The sequence below is a fragment of the Mugil cephalus genome, chromosome 2, assembly GCF_022458985.1.
Source record: "Mugil cephalus isolate CIBA_MC_2020 chromosome 2, CIBA_Mcephalus_1.1, whole genome shotgun sequence".
Taxonomy (NCBI): Eukaryota; Metazoa; Chordata; class Actinopteri; order Mugiliformes; family Mugilidae; genus Mugil; species Mugil cephalus.
The window spans coordinates 15505989-15521708 of record NC_061771.1 but is presented as its reverse complement, the minus strand read 5'-3'; the positions used below and the strand labels follow the sequence as shown (position 1 = coordinate 15521708).

The 15720-nt window shown below is 40.8% G+C and overlaps 1 protein-coding gene across 2 annotated transcripts; it reads left to right on the top strand.

Annotated features, from left to right (window-relative positions):
• The first annotated feature begins 419 nt into the window (after positions 1-419).
• LOC125003265 (polyunsaturated fatty acid lipoxygenase ALOX15B-like) lies at positions 420-9700 on the top strand. Of its 2 annotated transcripts, XM_047577340.1 has the most exons (16): positions 420-552; positions 667-846; positions 1080-1284; positions 1429-1510; positions 2386-2508; positions 2604-2707; positions 4201-4367; positions 4465-4608; positions 6048-6251; positions 6339-6425; positions 6514-6683; positions 7077-7198; positions 7893-7993; positions 8488-8658; positions 8745-8934; positions 9650-9700. In XM_047577340.1, exons 2-15 carry the CDS (start codon positions 694-696, stop codon positions 8922-8924), a joined length of 2013 nt encoding a protein of 670 aa, XP_047433296.1. In that variant the 5' UTR covers positions 420-552; positions 667-693; the 3' UTR covers positions 8925-8934; positions 9650-9700. The 2 variants fall into 2 exon arrangements, with proteins under 2 accessions (XP_047433296.1, XP_047433293.1); XM_047577337.1 differs by lacking the exon at positions 9650-9700 and having other exon boundaries at positions 8745-9453.
• Positions 9701-15720: the final 6020 nt, after the last annotated feature.

Here is a 15720-nt window from a genome sequence, read left to right as displayed (position 1 = left end):
GAGCTGCCGTATGAGAGCAAAACTATTAAGACAACACACAACAAGCATGAGGAAGGAAGTCATTGCTTGCGTATATATGACTGTTGTTCCTGTGGGTGGTCTTAAAAAAGAGAACTTTTAATTGCACACTATACCACTTAATGTGAATGAGCAATACACAAACCTTACCTCTCTTGACCTGCTCAATTGGCATCATGCAATTTCCAGAGACCACATCTAAGCACCGTACCGGGAGGTAAAACCATTTGAGTGAGTGGGAGTGGAATACATGCTGTATGTTGCTAAATAGTTAGTAGTGAAAGTGAAGTTTGTTGTTTTACGGTGTGACTGTACCTGCGGCAATATTTTGTTGACCTTAATGTAACCTGCCAGTCATTTCTTCATCATCCTGTGGTTTTTGAGGTGTCGTAATTTTACAGACGCACAACAGTCCTTCATTAAACCTGGCTGGACACTCCCAGAATGCTTACAGTATAAAAAGAGATATCAGCTGTGATGAGTTTCACAACCAGAGCAGTCCTTCAAAGGAACTTCTTGGTTTCATTAACAGAGGTAAGAGGGACACATTTGAGAGGATTCCAGTGAGTCAGTGAACTCCACTTGCCTCTGTATTTTAAACATTTATAGATGACCTCAGCCATAACAGATGCTTCTTCTCCTCACCAGGACTCCTTTCCACTTTAAAGACTGAAAATGGTGAATTACAAAGTGACCGTCTCCACAGCCGACCTTACCGCTGCCACCACTTTTAACCATGTCTTCATTAAGCTGGTGGGCATAGAGGGGGAGAGCGAACGCAAATGGCTGATAAACTTGAAAGGGGCTTCAGCCTTCGTCAAAGGAGCTGTAAGTCCACCGACTCCATCTCCTGATGTTCTGACCTATTGAATGCTTCCTCTGCTTTGCCTTCGTGAGACAATAGGCATTAAACACTTGTCATGTCAGATGCATGCTTAGCAAAGGCAAAAAAAAAATCACAGATATTGTGTTTCATGTATGTATGTATTTATCTAATCCACAAGCTGATAATGCACATCGGTTCTTGAAATGTATTTCAAAACAATTGGTCATTTTTCTAGGTGTCCTGTTTTACCGTGTCCTGTCCCACCTCCCTGGGAAAGTTGGTGTTGATAGAGCTAGACAAACAACCCCTCCCACTCTTCCCAGGAGACTCTTGGTTTCCTCGTAAAGTGGAGGTGAAATCCCCTGAGGGACACACCTACCACTTCCCCATCTACCGTTGGATCACTGACAGCGAGGTGCACCGTTTCAGAGAGGCAACAGGTTTGTGGAGGTTTTCTTGTCTGACTCATTGTGAATGACTGACCGTGGACAGATTCTGCAGACTACACTAGCGGGAATCAGGACAAAATTCCCAACATACTGCAATTGTCAAGTATTTAAAACCTTGTTTCATTTTCTTTTCAGCTCTGACAGTCCTTGAAGACAAGCATCATCTTGGCCAGTACAGTCGACAGCAGGAGCTTAAGGAGAGGGAGCAAGACTACCGGTGAGAGATCAGAACGTGCTCATTTAAGCAAAACTTTCCCACCTTGGGAGAATAAACCGATCAGCCACAACATTAAAACCACGGTCAGCAGGAGATTAACATTGATCATCTTGTGACAATACAATGTTCTCCTGGGAAAGTTTTGGACCTGGCACAGGTTTGGACCTGTGGATGTTACTTAGACATGTACCACCCACCTAGACCAGACTAGACATCCACCACCCCATAGAAATGACATCCCTTGAAGGCAGCAGGCAGGTATCCCCAGCAGGATGCAGACTGACACAGGCTGTTATGATTCTTGGTCCATGTTGTTCCTATGCAAATTGAATACTTAAATTGTCTTTCCTGTCTCATACGTAGTCCTGATGACCTGACAGATTCCGATTCAAATATTCCTGTTTGAGAGTAGGGGCTTCAGCTCTGTGACTTCTGAGACTTTGCGGCTTTCATCAGTGTGTGTAATGAAAACTTCCCTGAGGGAAAACATTTCATACCAGCAAAAGTGGTTTAGGATCTCAAGAAACGTGAAAAACAACACAAGGTGTTGACTTGGCCTCCAGATTCACTAGATCATAAATTGATGAAATATCTGTGCGATGATCCACAGAGGCCCCTCCCCTCAACCCAAAGTCCCCCACTAACAACGTCCTGTTTCCGGACACCACACCCTCAGAAGGCCCATGTCCATTCTCTGATGAGTCATAAATATTTTTTGTTTCCTGATCGGTGTATACAGTATATTAATGAACTATGATTATAAAACAACTAACTTCCTTAGCTGTTTATGACATAGGGCAGCCAGAATTTAAATATAGAGGAAGTCGCAAACATTCAAGTGTTTTCTCTGTTTTATTTTTATTTTTTTTCCCCAGCTGGGATGTTTATGTAGAGGGAATACCCCACTGCATAAAGGCAGAAGGCCCTCTTTCGCTGCCTTGTGAAGTCCGCTTCTCCTTCACCAAGACCACAGAGTTTCTCTACACAGCAGCCACAGGGTAAATTCCTCAGACTCTCTCTGTGATATCTGTTATCTCTGATGTCAATTAAAATGATTTAAAGCATCATAATACTATGACTGTTTATCTCACAGACTGACAGAGCTGCAACTGAAGGGACTGACTTATTATCAAAAGCCGTGGACTGACATTGATGCTATCAATCGAGTCTTCTGCTGCAAACAGACCGACATATCAGGTACTGCACTGTCCTGGTATGTTTATGAAGTAGCTGATATATAAGGGGCAAGTTATACAGCTTAAGTCAGGGGTCCACTTTACCTGCACCTGTACGTACAGGGATCTTTGTACACCACAGGAAATGAATGAAGTATTACAATACTAATTACTGTTTAATGTATCATCTGCCGTCCATTGATGTTGATAAATCAAAATCTCCAGCTCTTAGAGCACAAATCACACAACAACAAAAACACCACAACAAAACAATGGTAAACTATTATTTCTACTGAAAAAAGACTCTCTCGCACTGTGCAAAGAAGCAAACTGATTTTTACTACAGTTTTACGACCATGCAGCATTTAATACCGTCAGTTAGCCAGAGCCACACAAACAGTGCAAAGGAAATAATAAACATCATATGAAAGCCAAAATGTATCCATACAAACAAACAAACCCTCAAATGCCCCAGTGCCTGATCAGTATTAGCTATTAGATAATATATGACATGGTATGCAATGGCATGCTCCCTTCATAATGTAATCCAATTATTTCCAGATTTCCTGCAATCAAAGTGTCTTACAAAATAATGACCTATCACAAAACAGTTAGCAGGTGTGTAGTGTTAAGTGTCACGACATTGTCCTGACTGCTTTGTGTCAGTTGCCCTGTGAACAAAAACCGCATCCAGGTTAAATTTGACATTGTAACATATTGTACCACATCAGTCTGTGAATAGGAATGAAGTTTAGGTTTGGAAGCACCCTGACAATAACACTGTTTTAATTCCCAACACGTGAATTCAAGATTCAGGAATCTTTTATTGGCATTATGTGTGTATGCGACGAATTTTTGGTTGGCAGCTCCTGGTTATATAAAAAACATATAAAAAACTGTAGAATAAGCAATAGAGCTATACATGCAAGTATCAGGCATCAGCATGGCAAGGTGGTAAGAAGCTCTAGAGAAGAATTTGTCTCTCTCTGCTGGTGGTGGTTGTGATATTTCTGTTCCTTTTCTATGAAGGGAGAGATACAAACAGTCCGTGGTCGGCAGGATGGGATTCACAGCGATCCCGCTGGCCCTCTTTCGAAATCTCCCACAATCCCTGATGCAGTTATTAACCAACATCCCATACCAAAATGTCACACCAAGACAGAGGACGGATCCTACTGTGGTCCTGTAGAAGTTTGTGAGTAATCGGCTGGAAAGTCTAGCCTGTGCCTGATGTGCAGTGTTCACAGACCAGGTCAGGTCAGATGTGATGTGGGTATCCAGGAATTCGAGGCTAAGAGACTTGGACTGAGCATGCAACCCTGTGGCGTTCTTCCATATCAAAACATGGAGCTTTTCCAGTTTTAGATGAGTAATGGACCCAAACCACTGTATCTGTAACCTACTTATTTTCCTGTTTCCCATGCAGTGAGAAATCAGGGTAACGGCAGTAGCAGAACAGGTTTATGTGCTTCAGTGTTTTAAATACAGTGAAGTTCTGTTTTGTTCTTTTATTAGACTATGTCCAAGAACACTGGAAAGAGGACGCTTTCTTCGGCTACCAGATGCTCAATGGCGCCAACCCCATCTTGATCCGACGCTGTTCGGTCCTACCTAAAAACTTCCCTGTCACGGATGATATGGTCTTCCTCCACGGTCAGGGTAGCCTGAAAGATGAAATGAAGGTGATTGCCTCATACATTTGGTTGTGGAATATTTCCTTGAATCTATTATCTATTATAATCAATTTATTTTGTCATGTTTTGCCGGAACTCCAAACAGAGAGGAAACATATTCCTGTGTGACTACAAGCAACTGGATGGACTGAAAGCAAACACCATCAATGGGAAGAAGCAGTATTTAGAGGCTCCCCTTGTCCTGCTCCACAAAAGACCTGATGATAAGCTGATGCCAATTGCTATTCAGGTGAGATTTAAAGTTACTTCACTGTTTTTGTTATTAAGAAGTTCAAGTTGCTCAGAAGATCCAGATCAACCTACAGAAAAATGGGGAGATGAGAAGTTAGTCGGGCCTCCAGACTAAGCAGCTGCAATCTACATTTGTCATGTTTGTACCACACAAGGATTGATGAGTTTAAAACTCTGAGCTGATTTAACTTGATTTTGTCCTCTGACCTCAGATACCCATGCAGAGAGGAAGAAATCTTACAATAGGTCAATAGGCAAACATTTAATAACAACAGAAAAAATCCTTCTCATTACTGACCTGCATCGGTAATGGTCTAAATCAGGCATGTCAAACTCAGTTTGGCTCTGGGGCCGGATCCAGACTTTCTGTTCTCAGGTGGGCCGGATCAGCAAAAGAATGTCAACTCCAAATATTTAGCTTTGTTTTTCAGTACTATGCTTTATCATTCAGCCTACATTTGTAGCCTACCCTACATATTATAATCATGGATAACAAGGGATCTTTTCTAAGCACAAAACATTTATTCAAAACCAATGGGAAAAAAATGATTTTTCATGTTTGGCCGTGAATGTGTTAACAACTGGTTTATTTTAACAGTTGAGTGAATGCAGTTTTACACCTGAACCAACTCACCACACTAAACAAACTCAAGTGGGAGCTATAAAAAAAAAATATTTTCGCCTTAATTGTCATACTGCTTTGAAATAAATGAAAAAAGAAATACAAAATAAAATAAAATAAATAAATAAATAAAAAAGTTATAGCAGTGCATGGGCAATAGGATTAGACTACATCAGATCAAACTACTAGGCTGGGCCTACTGAGGCTGAGAATATACTGCACAATATTAATTGTCTTTAATATGACATACTTGTCTTTATGATGAGTGGCGCCGAATATTAAACTCTTTGAACACTGCAACTTGCTGATTACATACCAAGCACACTGGTTTTGCATTCACTTCTGTGAATAAATACTTCTCGGTCCATTTCTCCTGGAAAACTCTGCACTCCGTGTCCACTCTTCTTTTTTTTGACAGTGCCATTTTGGGACGGGTGTGTTGACCGATAACTTGTTTAGTAGTGGTGAATGGTGAAGTAAGATTGCCGGTTTATTTTTACTTGGACACATCACGTTGCGAATGTTTATGTCCTGTGACTAACTCGTGTCAGTGCCGCATGCTTGACGTGAGCGCTTTTACACATTTACTGCCCTCTAGCGGCCGGAGGGAGCATTTGGTTTGTATTTATTTTAAAAAATCACAACTTTTAATAGAAATTAGCTAGAGACTCGCTTCTTTTTTTTGACATACTCAGAAATTTATGCCGGGCCGGATTAAATGACCCAACGGGCCGGGTCCGGCCCGCGGGCCGTATGTTTGACATGCCTGGTCTAAATGTATGAAATGAACCACATCCTCATTCCTTCTCCTGTAGCTGAAGCAGACTCCAGGACCTGACAACCCCATCTTTCTTCCTACTGACTCTGAGTACGACTGGTTGTTGGCAAAGATTTTTGTGAGAAGTTCAGATTTCAGTGAGCACCAACTCAACACCCACCTGCTGCGAACTCACCTGCTGGCTGAGGTTTTTGCAGTGTCGCTGCTGCGCAACATTCCCATGGTGCATCCTCTGCACAAGGTAACTCTAGCCAATGAGTTAATGTTCATGTTGTATATATAAAATCACAAGTCACTGTGTACTAAAAGATTTTCGTCTTTCCCTCAGCTTCTTGTACCTCACACTCGCTACACTCTGCAGATCAACCACTTAGCCCGACAGCTTCTAATATCCAAAACTGGAGTTTTCACTCAGGTATGAGAAGATAGTTACCCAAACAATGTTTTATTGTTCAATGTAAAGTTGAGTCTGTGTCTCTGACTGTGGTTTGACTGTTCAACAGTTTGCATCTTCTGGGGGTGAGGCCATGATCACCATCTTGAAGAGATCACTGTCCTCAATTACCTACAGCTCCCTCTGTATGCCAGATGACATTGTTGAGCGTGGACTGGAAGCTGTGCCAAACTTCTACTATAGAGATGATGGACTGAAGCTTTGGGATATCATCCACAGGTACAACAGCCTACACTTTCCATTCTTTGTTGGTTTTACTAATGTGATTATAATGCGAATTCTTGGATGCTTTAATTACTTTCCCATGCTGTACTCACAGGTCTTATTATATCCGTTGTTTCAGGTACTCAGTTATGCAACATATCTCTTTTTAATGTACTGATGTGATGGGGTGCTCCCACATCCATGTGGTTAAGGTGCTGACCAATGTAAACCCCAATGTCTCTGGTCTGAGTGCATCCTCCCACTGTAATAACGTATCAAGAAATATATATTTCTAAAATAAACATGTTGGAAGAAAATGAGTTGCATGTAACCTAAGTAATCCTGGAATATACAGTGTCTACAGCAAGTGTTTTACAGAACGTGTCCCATCTCATCCCATCTCTCAAGGTTTGTGCAGGGAGTGCTCGGATACTACTACAAGACTGACAAAGAGGTCGAGCAAGACTCTGAACTGCAGAAGTGGGTTAAGGACATTTTTGAACACGGATTCCTTTCCCAAGAAGGCAATGGTATGGTGGGCTTTAAAGAAAATCTTAACTGTATGATAATGAGGAACTGGGTGAGGGTCCCAGAGGTACTTTTGGGATTTGCTGTAGGCTCTTAATAATGTTGTGCTGTCTGGGTTGACACACCTGTAGAACAATGCATTGACCCCGGGGCTAGTGCCCTTCTTGTCTCTGGTGGTCCCCCTTTTTACAAATGTAGACAGACAGGTGTGTGCCAATTACTGGGGTATCACACTTTTAAGTCTACATGGTGAATGTTATGCCAGGGTAGGTTAAGACCAACTGTCAAGTCTTGGCTCCAGGGGGAAACAATATGGGCTTGGTAGTGTGTAAGTAAGTATATTTTTAAAGGACATATTGTTTATGATGTTCATTGACAGGATTTCATGAAACAGAAGGTGTAGGTTTGATGCAGCATGTGCACTGTCTCTTAGTGGTGATGATAGAGTGAAGATATAAGACAAAACTCTTGATGTGTTCATGTAGCCAGTAAGAACGTATGTATGTATGTTCATCGACATTCATCAAGTATCTACATATGTGGTTAAACATGTGGGTGTGTACCCTACAAACACATGTAAATATAGATGTAGGCAACAATTAGGTTTATTCACTCTGCTCAGAGTTGACCCTCTGCAAACTTTCATTTAGTCTAAAATGCCTTTCACTAATCTGGCTTATTCTTTGCAATCAACAGGAATTCCCAAGTGCTTGACCAGTGTGGTGGAGTTGGTCAAGTTCGTTACCATGGTGATTTTCACTGGATCAGTGCAGCACTCAGCTGTCAACTCTGGACAGGTGAACACATGGACTCTATCCAAATGAATAACCATAAAAAATAGCACATTCTGATAAAATGCTAACTGAGTGACAATAACAACTGGTTATACTCTTAGTCACCTTCGCCCATGAGCGGCAGCCACTGAGTACAACTTATTCTGGTGGGATTTTTATTAGTTGTTTTTCTGCCATTTTTATATAAACCAAGAACAGATTTCGACATATTAGGTGTTGATATGAGGATGGTTACAGTTCATCCAGAGTAAGGCAATCCAGAGTTGTGGAGACATTCCTTTCATAACCGCAAACGTTTAACTTCCATGCTGCTGCAAGAGGAAAAGGGCAAGTTACTTATTTACCACCAGTTGTTGAAACATTTCAGTCTGGACCAAACAAAATGGCTGCCTGATGGAGACATAATAGCATATTAAATAATAGTAATAGTGAAGGTGCCACTATATGTACTTCAAAACTTCATACTCCTTTATTCATTGCCTTTTCATTAACTACAGTATGACTACGGTGGCTGGATGCCCAACACTCCCATCTCCCTGCAACAACCTCCACCAACCAAAAAGGGAACATCAAGCGAGGCCACGATGCTGGCCACGTTCCCTGATGTCAACACAACCGCTCAGGGCATGGCCACCATGTGGCTGCTCAGCAAGCAGTCCAGTGACTTCGTAAGTGTCCAGGTCTTCATGTTGCGTGAAATATATCAAGGTTTGCAGCTGCAGAATTCAACTAAATGTTTGGTTGGTTTCATCAGGTCTCCCTTGGCAATTACCCTGAGGACCATTTCTGTGAGGAGATTCCCCTAAAGATGATAAAGGAGTTCCAGGGAGAGCTTGAAGTGCTGAGTGCAGCCATCAAAGTCAGGAACAAGAGTTTGGATGTGCCTTACACATACATGGATCCAGCCCTGGTAGAAAATAGCGTGGCCATTTGAATACTAGAAGGTGGGAATTCCTCATCCTCAGGCCAAATTCAGTTTCATTTACCACATGTATTAAATTTATGATGAAAATAAAACATTACACATTTGTTGAAGGAGCTTTAATCAGTAGATATTGCTGGCTTTGAACCTCGATGGCCAACCTGGTCATTTCTGCATTTGACTGTGCTTTGTTGACTTTTCTTATTGTCTCTACACGTGCATTGCTTTGAATTAGGACACTTTCACAGTCATCAACAAAACATATGATGATATGTCAGTAGGCGAGACCCAGAAACAACAATCTGCAGTCTGGCATGTCAGTTCATGAGTCTTGACATATTTCTAAGGAAAAGTTCTGCATAAAAAAGGCATTTATAGGAGTCACTGTTATCACACATGAAAAATACCCACAGAGATGTATAGTCTAAGCCATTCCAGTAGGTTACTTTCACACTATCACATCAGTGACAAGCAATACATGATATGTTTTTGAACTGCACGGCTTATTGCATTTTTTCTGAAATATATTTCTTTCTCCCGATCTCTGGTGTCATCGCTTGATTATATGTACAGTATGTGTGGATGGAGTGAATGCTAAGCAATATATATAAATCATAGGTCTCCAACAGGGGGTCCACAGAGATACTGCAGGGGAGTGGCAAAATCTTTGATTAGAAAGTTTTTACATCTCATCTCATCTTATCTCATTTTATGTTAATCCTGCACTATGGTTGCAGGTGTTGCTGGAGCCTATCCCAGCTGGCATCGGGCGAGAGGCGGGGTACACCCTGGACAGGTCGCCAGCTTATCGCAGGGCTGAAAGTTTTTATATATTTTTGTTAATTTTCTCCCACAAATTAAAATTTCTTTAAAGACACATCAACACGAATCCAACATATTTTAGTAAAAAAATTAATGAAGTCAGAAGACGTCACCACCACCCTACAGTTGCACATGTTTGAAATAAAAAAAAAAAAATGTAAACCTGTGTATTTTTTGACTAACTCAATACTGAATGCAAAATGATAATAATTCTTCAGGTAATTTATAAACGGCACTGGGCTGAGTTAAATATAGAACACATAGTAGGTAGGGGGTCCCTACTTTATCTCCCCATCACTTTGGGGGTCCTTAGTCTGAAAAACATTGAGATTTTTTTTTTTTTTACTGCGTTGACAAGGCCCAGGCAACTGAATCTACAGGTGCTAACCCTAACCCTAACCCTGGATGTTAGACATGGACTTAGATAGACTATTATTTATTGTGGTTTAAGTCCAGTCACCACTCTCAACATACACATCTTATCCGTTTCCACTATATCTGTACCTACCTGGATCATGTAGAGGAAGCAACTAGGGTCTCTTTTGGGCCCTTAACCAATAGAGGATATTCCACTAGATTCCTAAGAGAAATTAAAAAACAAGTAGCGGTGTTATTTGACCAGAAACAATTACGTCAGTAGAAAACTTAGAACTAGGATTAAGGAACATCTTTACAATGTTTGAATTGGCAACAACAAGAAAACACTATACAACCATTTCTCCAGTCTAATTTTAAATACCTGGGGATTGAGAGCAATCCAGTTTGGAACACCAATGCCAGAAAAGGTACGAAACTATAACAGGTTAAATGTGATTGTGTAGTGTGCTAATGCTGTACTTACTGTACCCATGGTCTGGCAACCTCTTGAACCTCCAGGTTGGTCTCCTGTACCTGGAAAAGAAGTTGATCAATCAACATATTTATTTATTTAGTTTATACTTTAATTTTCTGACTTCTGAACTTAACTTCTGAACCTTCTGCACTAACCAGCGCTTTCCACCTTGAGTGAGCTCTTACATGCTGATGGAATACCTAGGAGGAGACCAAGGATTAGTTTAAAAAAATACATGAATACTTACCTCAACTCCTTAGTCTCCCTCCTACTTGTTTCTGCATGCTCCTCATGGACAGACATTACTATTATCCTTTGACCCCTCCTGGGGGCTATCCTGCAATGACAGACTATTAACAACTCGTATAAATACATTAATCAAGTTATTCACTACATTTTATTCATTCTCATGTTTCTTATTGCTTTTGTTTGTTTGTATTCCTAGCCCTAACCAATTTTGGATCTTGGATCAACTTATAAAAGAGACATCTCTTTTACCGCAGAGACTGTTGATACTTTTAAAAAGAGGCTCAAGACTCATCTTTTCAATCAGGCTTTCACATGATATTAATTCCTATTAACTCTATTTTGTCTTATTAGTGTTTTATGTGGCTTTTCTTACATGGTTCATTTACTTACTTTTGTAACCAGTTTTTATTGGTAGAGAGTATTTTAACTTTTTATTTACTATTTTATTACTTTATTTATTAACTTTATTTATTTATTATCTATTTATTTCAATGTCTTACCACATCTTATTGTTTTAGTCTTTCAGTCCTCCAGTGTTTCCTCATGGGGGCCTGCCACACTTGGGGTTGTTCCTGTCTGCTCCTGGGGCGCCGTCCCTTGGGTCCCTTGGGTCCCTTGAGCCTGGGTGGTAAGGCATTCTGCACCTTGGTGTGGGGGCCTCTCTGGCCGGGTCAAGGTGATCCTTACTGCAACGTCCCTATGGTTTAAGGGCTGGTACCCCTCGGTGTGGATGCGCCCCCATGAGGTAGCGTCTTCCTTCCCCTCAAGTCTCGGTGTCCTGCCACGTCTTGCTGACAGTTCTTAGTGTGTAGATTAGTGTGAGTGTGGACGTGTGTGTGCCTGTGTATGTGCAGTGTGTGTGCGTGTGTATGTATGTGTGCACGTGTATTTGAGTGTGGTTTTTTTAATGTGTCTGTATGTGCACATATGAGGTGGCGGATTCTTGATTTTGTTTCTTGTTGTAATGTTTTATGTTTTTATTTATGTAAAGCACTTTGGGATGCTGTTTAGTATGAAAAGTGCTATATAAATAAAGTTTGAAGTTTTGAAGCCCTAAATATAAGCTTTGTCAAAAAGGAAAGTCTTAAGCCTGACCTTAAACGTAGAGACCCTCCCGAACCCAAACTGGGAGCTAGTTCAACAGGAGAGGAGCCGGATGGCTGAAGGCTCTACCTTCTATTCTACTTTTAGAAACTCTAGGAACCACAAGTAGACCTGAATTTTGAGATCGTAGTGATCTGTTGGGACAATATAGTACTAGGTCTTTCATATTTCATGTGAGGAGGAGGATTTTAAATTCAATTCTAGATTTTAAAGGGAGCCAATGAAGAGAAGCTAATACTGGAGTAATATGATCTCTCTTGCTAATTCCTGTCAGTGCTCTTGCTGCAGTGCTTTGAATCAGTTGGAGGCTTTTTTAAAGAACTATTTGGACAGCCAGACAGTAACGAGTTACAATAATCCAGCCTAGAAGACTCAAATGCATGAACGTAGTTTTTCCGCATCACTCTGAGAAAGGATGTTCCCAATTTTGACGATATTACCAAGGTCAAAGAAAGCAGTCCTGGTCACCTGCTTTATGTGAGAATTAAAGCACATATCCTGGTCAAATACAACACCAAGGTTTTTCACAGTAGTACTGGAGGCCAAGGTAATTCCATCCAACAAAACTAGGTGATTAGATAATGAATCTCTGAAATGTTTAGGGCCAAATACAACGACTTCGGTTTTGTCTGAGTTTAAAAGTAGAAAATTACAGGTCATCCAAGCCCTAATGTCTTCAAAGTGTGCTTTGAGTTTAACCAGCTGATTAGTTCCATCTGGTTTCATGGAAAAATATAGCTGGGTATCATCTGCGTAGCAATAGAAGTTTATACTGTGCTTTCTAATAATTTTGCCAAAGAGAAGCATGTATAATGTGATTAATATTGGTAGCACAGAACACTGAGGAACTCCATAGCTTACTTTGGCATATATGGAAAAATCATTATTTACAGGGACAAACCAGAATCTGTCTGACAGGTAGGATTCAAACCAGTCTAATGTAGTTCCTGTAATCTTGATCACACCTTAGAGTCTCGAGTAGTAGAATACTGTGATCGGTAGTGTCAAATGCAGCACTAAAGTCAAGCAGGACAAGTATAAAGACAAGTCCATCGTCTGAAGCCACGAGGAGATCGGTAATTTTAACCAGAGCTGTTTCTGTACTATGATGAACTCTAAAAACACACCTGAAGTTTATATATCCATCAGTTTTACTTTTCTGAAACCAGCGGTTACAAGTGATGCAACCTTATGTTCAGATTCAGTGGTTTCCTCATCAGATTTCTACACTCACTATCTTAAAGGTACGCATTACACAAGCCAACTGAAAGTAGGAGAATACTGTGATCAGTAGTCAAATGCAACACTATGGTCTAGACAAGTCCATCGCCTGAAGCCATGAAGAGATCGGTAGTATCTTTAACCAGAGCCATTTCTCTACTATGATGATCTTTAAAAACACAAGTTTATATATGAAGTTTATATATCCATCAGTTTTACTTTTTTGAAACCAACAGTTTTGAGTGAGGAAACCTTACGTTCAGATTCAGTGGTTTCCTAATCAGATTTCTACACTCACTATCTTAAAGGAGCACATTACACAAACTGAAATTGCTCAGCGAATGCAGTGTCAGTTCAGTTAGGGTAACGTGTGTTATGAGAGACTTAAAGGATGATAATCACAGTCATCTTCTAGTGCCTTATAGCCTAAAAGGTTTAGCTGGAGTAATATGCTGTATGTGACATGTAATATGCTCTATGACATTCCGTTTCTACATCTGATGATTATTATAATGCTGCTCAAATTTGGCATAGTCGTTTTTAATGTGTAAAAATAATCAGACACCAACTTAAGATATCAGGTGACAGAACATGCTTTATTTCCAGAATACTCATTGGGCTTCAGTTCATAGAAATGGGTGTGTAACCAAGGCTGCGGTTGTTCAAGTCTCTGTTGAAACACTCAGTCCTTGGGTGGCATCAATAGGAGGAAGCATCAATAGACACATGAAATTTGGACACAGTGTACTCATTTAACTGTAGCTGTTCTTTTCCTGCACCTGATAAGTCAATCCTTCACAGTCATGGTCGTAGAAGATGAACCACAGTTTTTGAAGCCCAGATCACTTCTCCAACATTGGAATGGTCAGTTTTGTTGTTGATGGAATCGTGTTTATCCTAATGGAGCCATGACCAGTGGATAAAAAATAAATAAATAACACAATAAGTTTTACAATATGTAAAGTATAACGAGAGTTTGCTCTTACATGCTTTTCAAATTACTTGGGCCCGGTGCAGTGCCTTGTTCAGAGCTGATAAAGCCCTGAGGAGACATTTCTGTCCAGATATAGCCTAGTAGTATCAGCTTTAAGATGATGTGGATTGCAAAATGTCCAGCAGACAGCACGGCGCTGCAGAATCAAAACAAATGTGCTAACTAATCTATCAAAGAGTCGGTCAATAGAGTTTTAGTACTAACAGTTTTAGCTCCACTCTACTCGAAGGAAAAGTCTTAGTGCTGCTGTCATATTTCAGAACTGGAATATGCACCCGAATATGAAGATGCACTGATGAAAGTCTGAATTTCATTTCACATTATTTGTCAACTGACTCAGTTTTGAAACTTAATTCTGATTATAATAACCTCATTAATTAGGCTTCATCCCATTACCAAGTTACTCTTTACAGCATCGGTCTTCAACACGGGGTCCGCGGAGGTATGATTGAATAGAGTTTTTTCGTTATACTGTTTGATTAGACATATTTTATATATGTATTTTGTTTTTAATTTTCCCCTGCAAATTTAAATTTCTTTAAATACCCAATCTGTATGATTTGAATAACTTAATGGTGAATCAGTTTGGGGGTCCTCCTTGGCCTGTGAAAAACATTGAAGACTCCTGCTCTACAGGTTGAATCGCAAAGTCAGAATATTACAACTGAAGTTCAGCTTGACGTATGAATCAATATGTGGTAGGTCATGTGCACACATTAATAATTGCAACATTGAAAGTGTGTCAGGCCGGGACTCAAAGCAGAACTCAGGACTCAGTATGCAGAGAAGACAAAGGGGCTTTAATTGGAATGCACAGAGATCCCTCACAGAGGGACAAACAAATGGCCACAAAATTCCTGGACGTAATTCTAATCAGTGAAAAACAAAAAACTCTCCAAAAGGAGGAAATTCAAATCGTAGAAACAAATCACCAAAATAAACACAAAACACTCCGAATGGAGGAAAACCTCAGAACTGAGGAAATAACAAAGAAAAGACTAAACAACCAAAACTATCTCTCCGAGAGGATTCACAGGCTTACTTGAAATTACTTTTGTTGAAAACGTGAAGCAAAGCACGAGAACAGGTTGACGACGACAACACTCTGGCACAAGACAAGGGGAACACAGACTACTTAAACACATGGAGGGAAATAGGGAACAGGTGGACACAATCAGGAATCAGGGAAGACAATCAGACTTGTGACACATGAGGAAGGGCAAGTGACCTGAAACGAGAGGAGCGTTACTTTTCAAAATAAAACAGGAAATGACAGGACAAAACAACCCCAAGACAAGACGCCCTCACCACGGTGTGACAGAACCCCCCCTCTTAGGACCGGCTACCAGATGGTCCAGGCTGTTCAGGATGGTCGCGGTTGAAGTCAGCAATAAGGGTACGGTCCACAATGAACCGTGATGGGATCCACTGTCTCTCCTCTGGACCGTACCCCTCCCAATCCACCAGGTACTGTCTGCCCCGGCCCCTGTTGCGTACAGCCAGCAGCCGTTTAACCTTGTAGACCGGACCCCCGTCTATCATCTCAGGAGGAGGAGGGGGCGGGAGGGGGGGAACCAAGGGACTCT

Excerpts from the sequence above, each read along its gene's own strand:
- LOC125003265 (XM_047577340.1), top strand. The coding sequence starts at position 694 with ATGGTGAATTACAAAGTGACCGTCTCCACAGCCGACCTTACCGCTGCC. Across the intron at positions 4,609-6,047 it reads TGATGCCAATTGCTATTCAG|CTGAAGCAGACTCCAGGACC; the intron begins GTGAGATTTAAA and ends CTTCTCCTGTAG. Across the intron at positions 7,199-7,892 it reads CCTTTCCCAAGAAGGCAATG|GAATTCCCAAGTGCTTGACC; the intron begins GTATGGTGGGCT and ends TGCAATCAACAG.